Genomic DNA, 15973 nt, shown 5'->3' with positions numbered 1-15973 from the left:
ATATATATATATATATATATATATTTATTTATACCAACCGCCTACCGTCTAGCTGCTAGGAGATCATTTTTTTACCTAAATATTTAATTTTTTGTGATTATTTTCATATTTCTCTTTTTAATTTTTTTCTTATGAAATTCAAACTCAAAATCAATAACATATTTTTTATAGAAAAAACAATACAAATTGATTAAAAAAATATCAAACAAAATGTTTTAGAAAAATAAAAAAAATTATATATATTATTATACGTTCACCTGCGTGGCTTCTAAATATCGGAGCAGTGAGCGACCACTCGGCACCTAAGCAATCCTAGACGATGCTTTTTATAACACTCATTGTCTTACTGTATTATTAAAAATTATCAACCGAGACATATGTGTTGCGTGTGTAACATAATATTGAATATTTTATATATTGTTTAATCAATTTATAGAATGAATGTTTTATATTTGTAATTTGACTTAATATTATAATATAATATAAATTATATAATGAATGTTTAATCTTTCGTCAGTTTATACAATGAACATCTAATACAAAAAACATAATGAATTAAATATCTTAAATGATATTTTCGTCCCTTTTCAATTTTTTTGGTCAAATGTCCAAAAATTTATGTAACATACTCATTTTGTATTCAATTAAAATCTAACGAAAATGCATTATTGCTTGATCCGCACGACCCTCGTAGAACGGTAAGACAAACAATTATAAATTGCAAAAATTTTATTTTATTAAATTATATTAATATTGAAAATGTATAATATCTGATTTGTGTAGTATCAGTTATCACATCAACATTATTGACATATTTTATTATTTCTCTGTTAACAAAATAAACAAATAAGTCAAAAAAATGTAAGTGTGTCATTATTTTGTTTGTTTTATATATATGCTACATATTTGTTTGAACAATATTTTATCTTCTATTTGTGTTCTTGATATTTTGTCTTTCTAAAAAATTATCGAAGAAATAATAAAATAAAACCAAAATAGATATCGCACATTCTGCATTGAGAAAATTTCTATGTCTGCCTAAGATCTCATCATTTAATCAAATATATTCTCTTTGCACTGCTTATTATTTTCATCGTTGAACTAAAAATATAGAGTGTGTAATGAACTTTTTTACTATGTTTCTCAAGTTTCCGAAAATTTTAAAATAAAACATCTGGAGTCATATATTTTCATCCAAGTTTGATTTTCCAGCCCAAACCAATTGTATGTGTCTTAACAGGTTTCAAATTTTATTAATGTTAGATATTGATATTTATAGATAAAATTATATTATATTTGTGAGATACAAATAAAATATCATCTAATTAAAATATACTATAAGAAACTACATTCAACCACAATTCATTCTGTTAGGATCGGTTTAGAATTTAGATGTGGTGAATAAACTCTTTTAAATTTTTGTTTCTAAATCATGTCAAATAATCAGCTGGTCTTGATGGTGTTAAATATCAAGGCCATATTTTCTCAAATCTTAACAAACGGTCATACATCATATTGTGCGGAAATGATCCGATGAATCTTATGACTAACTTATATTCAAATATATGGATGTCTGGGCATTCAAACTCACGTACACATTATCATTTATTCTACTTATGAAAGAATTTTGATTGAAGACTTTGGTTTTACAAAACTTGTAACAACTCGATTCAACCTTATGACTTATTCACTGTCTAAATTGAAAATACTAGTAACTTCTTACAATGGTTGAAACATGATCTAACAACCAATGTAGAAATAAGATGATGAATCATTTAATTCAAACTATCGAGAAACTTCTCAAATGATTTTGGCAAGAAACAATCAAGTAGTTTGACAGAAATCCTTGAAGACTTTGATTATCCGATTAAGTATTCCTTGGAGCGATATCTGATGAGCAGTGAGTAAGTATCATAATGATAAGTTTTTGGAGTCCTTTTATGAATGCAAGCTTGTATCATCGGTCTCATTTGCTCTTCTTGGTATTCTCTATTTATATTACCCTATGTATTTTTTCGTTTAACGTTCGATTGTAGCTCATTAAATGAGCATTAATGCCAATGCATTGATGTTGTCGTCCTTTCTTGCTTTATCGTACATTTCATTTAACGAGCATATTGACATTTACCAAATGTGATAGAAAATGCCACCGACAACATAAAATAACCAGCTCTGCACCTAGATTTTTGTGGAAAACATTATGATATTCTAACATCATGTTTGGTCAGTCCACCAATGTTTTTGAAAAAATAGGTAAGATCCTTGTAAGATGTGTTGACTCGACCGTTTATAGATGTCCTTGGATACACTGAACAATTTAGTAGTTTGCCACAGACTAATGCACAAGAGACGGTCGAGTAGCTTAGTATTGCGAGAACGGTTGAAAGGATTCTGCTAAAGTTGCCGAGTGCTTGTAATATAAAGCAAACGATAGCTTGATCTAATACAATAAGTTATCGTTTGTCCTCACAAAAACTATGAGATCTAACAATTTTGTTGATATTTTTCAATAACATCCACTTGCTTGTACAACTTTTGTTTTGTTTGCATTGAAGTGCATCAAAAGGTCTAAACGTTGACGTTTACATGTTTCCAAAATAAAGTACATAAGTTTTATGAATATTTGAATATAAATTTTGCTTTTATACTATAAGAAAAAAAAAAGTATAATATCTCACGATTATTTTTTCTCATCAATTTGTTAGAAGTATGTCTTTGTACACAGCTTTTGGTGTACACATCAGATCGATTTTGTAACTTTCCATTTTTTACTAATTTTTTGTAAATCGTTGAGTAACTCCTCCTGATAGTGTAACATAAAGCTGGTCATGGCTAAATATTTGATTGAGCGGTAAGATACCAATATTCGATATTGTTTGACCCTGGCCTTGTTTATTATTAAAACAAAACTTAATATAATCGAGTATTGTCTACGTGTCAGTTCAAATAGCAGTCCTGAATCTTATTCTTTTTTCGAAAGATATTCAATGAAGAAAATATTGTGTACCTTTGTGAGGACCAGTTATTATTTCCGCATTAATGAAGTTTATCCCGAGATTGCGGCATATTAACCTTGGTCCTTTGCATAATTATAGTTCAGATGCAACTTTCCTTAAGAGCATGGTTGAGCAACCTACTTTCAATGTGATTCTATGAGATGACAAATCACTTGACAAAGAGAATTCAAAAACTCTTCTTGGAAAATATTATTTTCATCTTTGCTCACTTTTTCTTCTCGTGGAAATTTTAAAATCACCATTTCATTGATTTCATCAACATTTACATTTTTTGTAGTAATGATAGCTTTGTCAACTTTGTAGTTTGCATCATGTATATGAACAATCATATTAGGAAAACATATTAATCTATTAATCAATTGATTATTCACCATTTACAGTACCTTCCAAGTCATCACCAAAATGTGATATAAATTGTGAGAACTCGATATCTTTGACAATATCATTTTGTTCAAGATGTAATGTCTTGAGGGGACTTTAAAATGACGATCTTGAAATGCTTGCAATAATTTGAACTTGAATTGATCATCATTTAACAATTGACTGATAATATTAGTCTAAAATCTACACAAAAAATCACAGTTTTTCTCTCAAATGACAATACATATTTGAAAGTTACATTAACATATTCGAAAGAATAACAATTTGCAATAAGAGCTTCATCTTATACCAAAGCTGTTGCATGTGTAATTAACTTCGCAAGATCTGAATCGAAGTGCATCATCGATAATTACAGTGAATTAAAAAAATTAATTAGATAATATTTGTTTATATAATAAAATTTTAAATTTTTATTGAGTTTCTTACAATCTGTAATATCAAAATTATTAATGTATATTTTAAGTATAGACAGAGAATTTTTTTTAAAACTTAAATAGATAATACTTATTTATGTAATAATAATAAAAAAAAACTGAACTGTGTATTTATAGTAGTATGTGTATGTATTAATAATAATAATAGTAATAAACAAAAAAAAGTATAAAAACACCGACCACACTGTACACGAAATTTACAAAAATACACATACTTGCTAAATCGGCCCATTTCTTCGTCGAATCACCGTTCTACACCGTAGCTTCCGCCCGGCGACATTGGAACTTCAGAGAAGCAATCAATCAGCTGACGGTTCAGCTCGTTAGGTTTTCTACTGTTCATCGTCAACATTTACGCTCGTGCAGTTTTCAAACTCTGGTAAATGTTTATTGATTCTCTCATTTCCGTTTTTATTTTGGATTCCACCATCAATTGGAATCAATCTTTGCTCCAATTGACAGCCTAGCATGCATTTGATCATAACTGATTCACGACTTGGAGTTCCCCCAATTTGATGAAACCCTAGTATTGTAAAGTTCATCCATTTCATCTCGGATGTAACTCGGTCAGTTTAAGCGGTGATTTGTGTCTGACTCATTGCGTTAAACGCGTTCATGCAACACATATACGTGATTATGCATATGATCAAACTTATGGGAAATTCCATACTGCAAGCTATATGTTCAAGCCTATGTTTAATTTACTGCGCAGCTGTTAAAATTTTGGATCTTGGTAACTTTATTTGTCTCCTTTTTCAATCAGACGAAATGCCTAATTATTTTTGCTTAGAAATACTCTGTGCATTCATGGTATCAATAATGGGAAAAACTTTACTATTTACTTTTTGTTCTATCAAGTTATCAAGTTACATATCTCACGGTCTAGATTTGAACCGTCTAGTGTTTCTTTTTTTTTTAAGGAAAAAATTGGCTAGGAAATTCTGTTTATATGTTATTATTGAAACCAATAAAAATATTAGATGCTTTATTTCACATTTGGTTTGTTAAAAAAACAAGAAATTTTAAATTCTCTTTCTTATTTTTTTAGCATGTTGCCTTTAGGTTTTATATGATGCATATCTCACTGAATGTTTTTTCCCCCTTAAACTGTAAGCGCATCTTTAATTTTTGAAGCTGCTAATCTCGAATCAAGTTCAAGCACTGTTCTGTATTTATCATGTACCATTGAATTTCAATTAATTTCATCTTTAATTTACATCTGTATCGCCTCTGTCTTTGGTGTATCCCTAACATTCCATGAATCAAGGGTGTTTTTGGTGCAGAAATTGTTGTTTGACCTATTAATTAAGGTTTATGGATAAAATTTGCAATGTAAAATCAGCTGCCATTTGCTTTTGAAATGAGTTTATGCTTCGTCGTTGGTTAAAAGAAGGTTGCACACTAAGAATTTATGATATTAGCATGATATCATGTTAACCGACTTCTCAATTGGTTTTCTGTCTTTTGGGGGTTTTGCTTTGCAGGTCTTTTTAGTGAAGTCAGGGCATTGTCCCTGTTATCCGAGATACATGATTTGACATAGCTGTGTCCTGACTAGTTTATGACTATAATGGAGAAGTCTGATCTTATTTTATCGAAGGTGTATTTATTAGCCTAAAACAAAGATGAATACACAAACCCACCATTCAGGGCAAATTGGCCAGATACCAAACCAAGTTGGCACTATGTTGCCTGGGATGTCACAACAAAATGGGAATTCGATACCTAGTCAGATGCAAAATCCTGTTATCCAGCAAAATCTCTTGAATACAGACAACCCTGAAATCACGAGAGCACGCAGATATATGCAAGAAAAAATGTAAGACTTTTCCTGTCATATCCATTGAAGACATATTTTGATCGGAAAGATGTCACAAAATAATAGTATTTTTGCACTCTGTGAGGCATCAAGTTATATAACTAATTAATAAATGGAAAAAGTATAAATGAAATCTCTATGGCAATATATGAATGAAGATGCAGGAGGCTTTTAATTCAACATGGATTGCATTGATGATATAACCAACAGGAGTTCCTCTGTATTCTAAAACAACTTTTGCTTCTTTCTGCACTATTTCATTCCTTTAAATTTTGTTACCTTTTTCTTTAGGCTTCAGCTGCATTGTGTTCCAAAGAGAGGTCTATTCCCCTCTAATATATAAGTGATTTTCTTTTTCATTTTTTTACTGACTGCGGTCCTTCTCTTACTGCTGCCTCATTTTGGGTGGTGTCCATGAAAAATAAGACTAGGTATTACATTCGCGATGGTAAAATCTTCGTAACGAGCTTTAACGGATATTTGTGCCTGCATTATATTTTTCTTTTCACTTGTTTGCTTTTTAATTCTGTTTTGTTAAATGTTGAGAAATTTTTTAGAATGGCATATTTTACGCAATTACCATGTTAGCGTTGTGTTATTTTGGAAAAATGCATGATGGTACGTGCAGCATTTCCTTTTGCATTTGGTAACTTACTTTTTGTGTAGATAGATTATGTATTTTTCTTTCTTTCTATTACATTATTATATTGCTATCTTGTTTTAAATGAATGTTTTCAAATTTCCATTACCCCAAGCTTTTGATGATATTGCTGCAACTGTTTCATGATATTAATGCTGGACAGCACTTCCATAAACTTACTGCTCTTATACTTGGAATGTTTTTGAGTTCTCTCCCTAAAATTTTAGCTTTCCTATGCTGCAGCTTGGGATTTATTTGTCAGCGGCGTCAGCCGCCTCATGAGGCACCCTCTAAGAAAATTATTGATTTAGTGAAACGCTTGGAAGAAGGTTTGGCAAAGAATGCTACCACAATGGTATGGTATATTCGTATTCAGTTTCTGTATATTTAAATAAGTCATCATGATCATTTTCAGGAATAACATATATATGGGAATAAGTAATCATTTTCATGGATACCACAGGGGTAAAGACTAAAGACTTCATTGGAACCTGTAGTTATCTTCCAATCCTTTTAAACTCTTAATACTGTGAATGTCTACTGGTTTTTTCCTTTTGAAGTTATAACTAGTGAAATAATTTATTATCTTGTTGCATGAGTAGTAATTAAACCTGGCAACTTTGGTATGATGTTTGACTGTTTTATTAAACATATAACTTCGTTTAGTAACAATTGATATGCTTATCAGGAGGAGTATATTGACCTGGAAACTTTGGAAACTCGTTTGCAAGTTTTGATTAAACGCGTACCTATGAGCAATAACAATCAGCAGTTTTCGCATGCTAATTCTTCCAATTCTATTGGTACTATGATCCCAACACCTGGATTGCAACAAACTGGGAACCCTGGCTTGATTGGAACTTCCACTATGGATAGCTCTCTCATAGCCAACGCTAACATGATTAGATCTCCCGCTGTTAATTCTGGAAGCTTCTATCCTACTGGGAATTCTGGTGGTTCCTATGGTTCATCTGATGGTAATTTATGGTTTTCATTCTCATGATATCCTTTTTGATCCTGTCTGATAGATTTTTTTTGTAGGAGTTTTGGCTAGTAGATACCAACAACCATCTGCTGCCTTCTCTGTGAATTCTGGGGGCAATAACATGATGACATCCATGGGTGCACAAAGAGTGACGAGTCAAATGATCCCCACTCCTGGATTTAATAGTTCTAGTAATAATGACATAAACAGTAATGCAAATAACCAGTCATTCGTGAGCATGGAGTCATCAAATAATGTAGAGGCATTTCAGCCTGTTGAATCTTCAGTTGTCTCACACCAGATACAGCAAAAGCAGTATATTAGCGGTCAAAATAGTCGTATGTTACATAATATTGGTGGGCATATGGGCAGTGAAATCAGATCTACGTTGCATCAGAAGTCCTATGGATTGTCTAATGGGCCCTTAAATGGAGGTTTGGGGATGATGGGAAACAATATGTCCCTGATGAATGGTCCAGGTACCACTGAAAGCTATTTAAGCGGGACAATGTATGGAAACTTCATCAAACCCATGCATCAACAATCTGACCAAAATATACGACCAGCAATGCAGGGTATAATATTTCTTTCTTTTCCACCTCTCCTAGGTTCCCTCCCCCCTTCTCTCCCCTATGCATTTCTGAACTGGAAAACTTGTGATAACACTAGTAATTTGATTTTATCTGAATTTTTTTGGAACTTGCTGTTTTGTTTTACGCTCACAACCCATTCTACTTTTTAGGAGATGGATATGAAATTGGTGCGGCTGATGCTGCAGGGTCTGGAAATATGTATGTTTCAGTCACATCTGTTGGGTCAATGATGAACAATCAGGGCTTGAATGCTGTATCCATGCAAATGCAATCCGTTCCGAAAACAAACTCTCCTATGATGACCAGTCAACCAACCATGAACGCAGTTCATCAGATGACAGCTATGAAATCTCAATCCCTTGACCAGTCTGACAAATTGAATTCTCAATCACAGTATTCAGGGAGGGAAAATCTTGTGCATACTCATCAACAACAATTTCAACAGCCATCTCATCAATTTCAGCGCCAGCAACTTGTTCAGCATCAAGTCCAGCAAAACCAGCTGTTGTCAAAGAATGATACATATGGCCAGTCTCAACAAACAGCTAATATAGTTTCCGAGACAAAGTCTGGGCGTGCAACTGAACTTCGTGGCGATGGCCTGCATTCTCAAGTGTCCGATCCCTTCCATTTTTCTGATACGCAGAGTCAGTTTCGACAAAATACCATGGAAAACCAGTCTAGAGCTACACAGTTGCTGTCACATCCATCTGGTCCACAGGATGTCTGTTCATCGCTATCGCAAACTTCAGATCAGATGCAGTTGTTACATCCGCAACAGTTTGCTGCTAATTCTCAAAGTGAATTCGCGAGTTTCACCGGTGGCATCCAATCGGATGCATCATTTCGTGGTCAATGGTATTCTAATTCTCAAGATGTATCTCAAGTGTCAGGAAGACTCCTGAATGATCAAAATGTGCAAGATGAATTTCATCACAGATTAACTGGCCAAGATGTGGCTCAACTAAATAATTTATCCTCAGAAGAATCAATTATCGGTCAATCTGATGCTTCTAGATCAGTACCCCCGAATTCAAGCAATACAATATCTAGATCTAACAACCTTAACCGTGAACGACAATTCAAAAATCAACAGAGATGGCTATTATTTTTGCTGCATGCGCGTCGATGTTCTGCTCCAGAAGGGAAATGCCAAGAACCTAACTGCATAAAGGTTCGGGAATTGTTGAAACACATGGATTGTTGCAACATATATAAGTGTCCATTCCCTCGTTGCCATGTTACTAAGATCTTAGTGAACCATAAAAGGCTCTGTCGGGATGCAAGCTGCCCAGTTTGTATTCCTGTTTCGAATTTTGTGCAGGCACAACGAAAGTCGTGTGCACATTCTGACATGAATTCGGGTTTACCTGGATCTATCAATGGATCCTGTAAATCTAATGATACTGCTGAAATTGCTGGAAAGACAACTCTGAAGTCTAGCTCGGTTATCGCTGAAACTCCTGAAGATCTACATCCTTCTATTAAGCGCATGAAAATTGAACAAGGCTCCCGATCTCTTGCCTATGAAAATGAAAGTTCTGCTGCACTGGTTTCTGCTGTAGATGAACCTCCTTTCCAGAAGGTGCTGCATATTGACCAGAATCATGATTCTATTCTTCTAATGAAATCTGAAGTTTCTGAATCTAAACTGGAGGTTTCTGTAAGCAATAGACAATTAAGTTCCCAGTTTACTGAAATGAAGCAAGATAACGTGGATGATGCTGATATCAAAAGGCACGAAGGTGATCTATTTTTGTCAAATAACCCTACTAGATTTGTTGTTCAGGAAGTCCTTAAGATTGAGAAGGAAACAGTACAAGCTAAGCCAGAAAATTCATCAATACCTTCTGAAAGTACAACCAAGTCCGGGAAGCCCAAAATAAATGGGGTATCAATGACGGAATTGTTTACACCTGAACAAGTCCGGCGGCACATTTCAGGCCTTAGACAGTGGGTAGGCCAGGTTAGTATCATATTACACTTGTTATCTATAGTATTCCTTTATTTATATAATCATTCTATTTCTGTCTGGCAAAATTGTGGCTGTGTGGCAGACACTCCTTATATGCATTTCTGAACGTAAGATGCTATGAGACTCCTAGATGCAATTTTTAAAAGGGGAGGCATGTTTTACATGAAATTTTGTCGTTTTGATAGTCTATGAAATTAGATGCAGCTATATATGAAAGGTGAATTTAGAAGAATAAGAACCACTTTGTGTTTTTACCTTCATCTTCATTATCAAGAAGTGTAGTGTACCCAATATCTTAAAACCCAATATCTTAAAAAGCATGATGCACACTATTCTGACTGGAGAGGAGATGGTGCAGCAAGTACAATTTCTTGTAATTTATCTCATTTACATGAAATAACTTATGCTCTTTTTCATTAAAAGAACCATGATATATCTTATGCGTTCTTTGCATGTGTGATTCGCTATCCTCATGAAAATTTGTTAATATACTTTGTCAACATAGAGTAAAGCAAAAGCAGAAAAAAATCAAGCAATGGAGCATTCCATGAGTGAAAATTCTTGCCAGCTCTGTGCAGTTGAGAAGCTTACTTTTGAACCGCCCCCTATATATTGTACGCCTTGTGGTGCTCGAATTAAAAGAAATGCAATGTATTATACCTTTGGAGCTGGAGAAACTCGTCATTACTTCTGCATTCCATGTTATAATGATTCCCGTGGAGAAGCTGTTGTGGTTGATGGGACTCCCATTCCAAAGGCGAGGATGGAGAAGAAGAAAAATGACGAGGAAACTGAAGAATGGGTATATCACATCTACTTATTTGGTATTTTTCTTGGCTGCAGCAGTGAGTATATTAAAATACCGAACGTTTATATTTGCAGTGGGTACAATGTGACAAATGTGAAGCTTGGCAACATCAAATTTGTACATTATTCAATGGGCGGAGAAATGATGGTGGACAAGCTGAGTACACTTGTCCAAATTGTTATATAATCGAGGTTGAAAAGGGAGAACGCGTGCCATTGCCACAGAGTGCTGTTCTTGGAGCAAAAGATTTGCCTAGAACAATATTGAGTGATCACATGGAGCAGCGATTATTTGCAAAGCTGAAGCAAGAAAGGCAGGACAGGGCAAGGCTTCAAGGCAAATGTTATGATGAGGTGAATCAATTTTTACTTGTATTTGGTATGTGATGCGATGTTTTTAATTTTCCATTGATCTTTAATGATAGTTTGCATTATTTATTTTATTTAACATGACTCTATTTGTTATCGCGACTTACTAAATGTGTTCTAGAGATTCGTAAGGGAATATATTTTTGACATTTGATGGTGAACTGAGTGAACTGACCCTGAGTTCATGCTTTGGTACTTCAAGTTTAGTAATTCCTGTGGAGTTTTTTATATTTAGTAAGACCTGCCTTTTAAGAAGTATTTAAATAAGGCTTTGACTTCTGAAGAAGGTTCCTTTGTATTTTCGCCTTAAAAATAAACCGTTCAGTATGAAGTTTTTGTGATGTTTTACCTCAGCATGATGGACCTATTTTTGGTTCCTCAAGTCTGTAGATTTATTGTTTAGACAGTTATATTTTCCCATGTGTTGTTATTTAAAAAATTGTTAGCAGTATATATAAATTTTTTAAGGAACAATAATTTTGTAAATATATGAACCCAAATGCAGAAATGAAAGCTTGAATAATTAAGTAGCTTGATGATTGTTTAACCATATGCAATGTCACGGGAAGATAAAAAATGGTAAGTAAAAATTTTTAAACTTACTCTAGAAATGGACTTTGTTCATAAAGTTACCATAAAATAGGAAAGCCTTGTAATTGTCCATGGTCATTATACATATAGGTAATGGTTGTAATCCCAAATGGTAATAGAGTAATATCCATTTTACCTCTAATTTAAAAATAAATAATAGCTAATCTTTCTTTGCTTTTAGAGTTTCTAGAGTGTACATACTTAGTACACATGCTTCATCTTGTAATATGCAAAAAATGAATTTTGGTATCCTAGTGGTTGCGGTTGTAATTGTTTTCCATTAGCATGATTCTGTATGTGATTTTCAAGTATTGTCTTGTCACTTTTGCCAGGTCCCAGGAGCAGAAGCTCTTGTTGTGAGAGTGGTGTCGTCAGTGGACAAAAAACTGGATGTCAAACCACGGTTCCTTGATATTTTTCAGGAGGAAAATTATCCATTAGAGTTCCCATATAAATCTAAGGTATGGCTTACTGAAGCAATTGATTGGCTGATTCTTAGATATGGAATATCATTAACTAGTATAGCTCCATTATCATACTAAAATATAGAGGAGTCAATAGTTTGATAGAGTTTAACTTTTACTGCTGTCCATGCTTTTAGTTGACTAAAATATATTGAGGTTGCACATCTACATGTTCTGTATTGATTGTAAACGTTATCAACTTGTCTTTACTGTTAGGGCTTTCATTATTAGTATGACCATTTATGTACATATCAATGAGGCCACAAATTTATGGAGGAAGAGAGATTTGTCGTGTCATCGATTTCGATAATGTTGGAATGATTATTTATGAAGGATTGTTATTATTTATGGGCGTTGAACTTTTCACAAGTTAATCATTGAAAGCCATAATATCTATCTTTCAGGTTGTATTATTGTTCCAAAAAATTGAAGGAGTTGAAGTATGCCTATTTGGCATGTACGTTCAAGAATTTGGATCAGAATGCCAGCAGCCAAATCATCGGCGAGTCTACCTGTCATACCTGGATTCTGTTAAATATTTCAGGCCAGAGGTCAAAGCCGTTACTGGGGAGGCTCTTCGGACATTTGTATACCATGAAATATTGGCAAGTTATTGACTTCATTGGTTGTGAAATTGCTCTTATGGCTGATTTAGGGTGAGGTCATTGTTACCATTTGTAATGCAAGTTCCTTCTCTGTTTTTCTGTATTCCAGATTGGGTACTTGGATTATTGTAAAAAGCGCGGTTTCACTAGCTGCTATATATGGGCGTGCCCGCCTTTAAAGGGTGAAGATTACATTTTGTATTGCCACCCGGAAATTCAGAAGACACCGAAATCTGATAAACTTCGAGAGTGGTAAGCTCTGTGGTTGTCTGAAAATTAGACTAATATGTATTGAGTGGTATGGCAACACATGAGTGTTTTACTTTGTAACTTCTATTTCAGGTATCTGGCAATGTTAAGAAAGGCAAAGGATGAAAAAATTGTCGCCGAGCTTACTAATCTTTATGATCATTTCTTTACTTCTACCGGGGAATGTAGAGCGAAGGTAACTGCATCCCGGTTGCCATACTTTGATGGAGATTATTGGCCTGGTGCTGCGGAGGACATGATATATCAACTGCAACAAGAAGATGATGGGAGAAAACCACATAAGAAGGGAATTATAAAAAAGGCCATAACAAAAAGAGCCTTAAAAGCATCTGGTCAAACTGATCTTTCTGGCAATGCATCAAAAGATTTGCTGTTAATGCATAAAGTAATTTTTTACGAAATAATTTTTTCATCATCAATAGTGCTATAAATTTCCATCATCAGTCTACTTTGAACATCTATGATGCTGTAGTTTTTTTTTTTTTTTTTAACTAAAACATGGCTTTAATGAATATTTCTACAGCTATGAGTTTTTGTTATTTCCTGGCTCTTCCCTTCAAGTGCATAATAAAGAGAGAGCTTATTTACTATTCTGTGATTGATTCTTAAACTTCTGTATTCTTGTAGCTTGGAGAGACAATTTTTCCAATGAAGGAAGACTTTATCATGGTTCACTTACAGTATGCTTGCTCTCACTGCTGCATTTTAATGGTGTCTGGAAATCGCTGGGTTTGCAAACAGTGCAAAAGTTTTCATCTGTGTGAAAAGTACGGATTCTGGCCCTTTTTTTCTTCCTTAAAGAAAAAATTGTCTGTCTCGTTCCAAATGTGATTTTCAATGCCTTGTTGGGTAATTTATTGGGCTCTCTATTTTATGTGTTTGAGACATTATATATATCCGAGCTGAAAACAGAAAAGATGTAAAAATATTTAAATGTTCCAAAAATGTATGAATCTGTTATTTCTAGTTACAGTTGTTAATCAGGGATACGATCTTTCTTTCTTATTTCTTTTTGTTTTTTCAGTCATGATGTGTTTTATGCTGATATTCCTGCTTACATGCAATCTAAAATTTTGGTTGCATGATTATACCCTCAATTCCTTGGGTTCTTCTAAAATAACGTCTTGTAGATTGTGTTACTGAATTGTGTCTATTTCACCTTTCAGGTGCTATGACGCTGAGCGAAAACGTGAGGACAGAGAGAGACATCCTATTAATCAAAAGGACAAGCATGCACTTTATCCTGTAAGTCCTTGTTACCAGAATTTCGGACCCAACGTGATATTTCATGCTTTTCCTTTTCTCAATTGTTTCACACAACTTTGCATTTAGATCAAGGCTTTTTCTATTTGCAGGTTGAAATTAGTGGAGTTCCTGATGATACCAAGGATAAAGATGAAATTCTTGAGAGTGAATTCTTTGACACCAGACAGGCTTTTCTTAGCCTTTGTCAAGGAAACCATTATCAGTATGATACCCTTCGCCGAGCCAAACATTCCTCAATGATGGTCCTCTATCATCTTCACAACCCCACAGCCCCAGCTTTTGTGACAACATGTAATGTGTGTCATCTTGATATAGAATCAGGCCAAGGTTGGCGATGTGAGACATGTCCCGATTATGATGTATGCAATCCTTGCTATCAAAAGGATGGAGGAATTAATCATCCTCATAAACTTACTAATCATCCATCCAATGATCGGGATGCACAGAACAAGGAAGCTAGGGAATTACGAGTTGCGCAGGTAACTAATATTTTTCTTTGTTTTCAGATGTTCCATTCTCCATGGATGTTGCTTTTTAATGATCTGTTTTCAATCGAAACATTGATTGCTTTCTACCAATATATTGTGGTATTCTCAAACTACTTAACCAATTAGACCAGTTTTAGGCAGTTAAATGTCTGATAGCTAGCTGTTTCTATGCCACACCACGTGTGCTATGATGATAGCCCACGGATCCTCGTGTAGGGCTCATTATCTGTTTAAGCTCAACCAGGTGTGCATGGCTAATGCCCTAGTAGCTAAAAATGACTTGTTAGTTATTCCACATGTAATGGTGCAACTGACTGCTAGATAAGAATTTAAGTTCTAATGCCATATCTGCTAAGACAGAGATGCTTGAGATCCACCCTCCTTTGTACCTTTTAGTTCTGTAAGATTTTGCAGATAACGGTCGTCAGCAAATACATAAAACATTGAACCTAGTTTGCATAAGCTTCGGCTTCTTGGTGCAAGTTGTGTGATATGACATTGTTTGTTCGGTGTTACAGCTGAGGAAAATGCTCGAGCTCCTGGTGCATGCTTCTCAGTGCCGTTCACCGCATTGCCAGTATCCAAATTGTCGCAAGGTGAAAGGACTTTTCCGCCATGGAATGCTGTGCAAGACCCGTGCTTCTGGAGGTTGTGTTTTGTGTAAGAAAATGTGGTATCTCCTTCAGCTTCATTCTAGAGCGTGCAAGGAATCCGAATGCAATGTACCACGATGCAGGTTTGTTCAGAAATATACATTTTTCTCACCCACGATCTTGCTTTTACCCTCAGGTAAAACAAATTAATATGAAAAAGAATACTATTCACAAATTTTCCCATTTCTTACGCAGGGATTTGAGGGAGCACATGAGAAGGCTGCAACAGCAATCTGATTCACGACGTCGTGCTGCTGTAATGGAAATGATGAGGCAACGTGCTGCCGAGGTTGCTGGGAGTTCTTGATGAGTTATGGCCATTAATGTTGTACATAACACCGCTTTTTGAAAACAAAAGTTATACTTCGTTTGACTGGCAAAGGAAGACATCTTACAATCACAAGTCAAATTTGTTGCAAGATATAAATTAGAGGAGCTTCGATTCAATGTCACCCCAGGGCACACGATTTCTAATTGGTACTTCTCCAGATGTGTTTGATCGGGAAGCCTAAAGATGAGTCTGCTTGCTTCTGTTACCAAAGAGCTTCTGAAGTGTGCCATTATGACTAGATCATAACTGATTCTTTAATTTTGTCTCGCTGTGTTGTATCTGTTG

The 15973-nt window shown here is 34.6% G+C and overlaps 1 protein-coding gene across 1 annotated transcript; it reads left to right on the top strand.

Annotated features, from left to right (window-relative positions):
• The first annotated feature begins 4001 nt into the window (after nt 1–4001).
• On the top strand, nt 4002–15870 carry LOC140838431 (histone acetyltransferase HAC1-like). The gene is made up of 17 exons (XM_073204722.1): nt 4002–4211; nt 5317–5651; nt 6535–6646; nt 6980–7268; nt 7333–7851; nt 8019–9835; nt 10350–10646; nt 10727–11005; nt 11944–12072; nt 12480–12680; nt 12790–12932; nt 13023–13335; nt 13578–13717; nt 14117–14195; nt 14306–14695; nt 15223–15440; nt 15553–15870. Exons 2-17 carry the CDS (start codon nt 5458–5460, stop codon nt 15662–15664), a joined length of 5232 nt encoding a protein of 1743 aa, XP_073060823.1. The 5' UTR covers nt 4002–4211; nt 5317–5457; the 3' UTR covers nt 15665–15870.
• The last annotated feature ends 103 nt before the right edge of the window (nt 15871–15973 follow it).

The sequence above is a fragment of the Primulina eburnea genome, chromosome 8, assembly GCF_022965805.1.
Source record: "Primulina eburnea isolate SZY01 chromosome 8, ASM2296580v1, whole genome shotgun sequence".
Taxonomy (NCBI): Eukaryota; Viridiplantae; Streptophyta; class Magnoliopsida; order Lamiales; family Gesneriaceae; genus Primulina; species Primulina eburnea.
This window is presented reverse-complemented; position numbering and strand designations above follow the sequence as displayed.

Bases quoted from the DNA above. Each gene is read 5' to 3' on its own strand.
- LOC140838431 (XM_073204722.1), top strand. From the start codon at position 5,458: ATGAATACACAAACCCACCATTCAGGGCAAATTGGCCAGATACCAAAC. The intron at 7,269-7,332 runs GTAATTTATGGT...TTTTTTTTGTAG, and splicing joins TTCCTATGGTTCATCTGATG to GAGTTTTGGCTAGTAGATAC. The intron at 14,696-15,222 runs GTAACTAATATT...TCGGTGTTACAG, and splicing joins GGGAATTACGAGTTGCGCAG to CTGAGGAAAATGCTCGAGCT.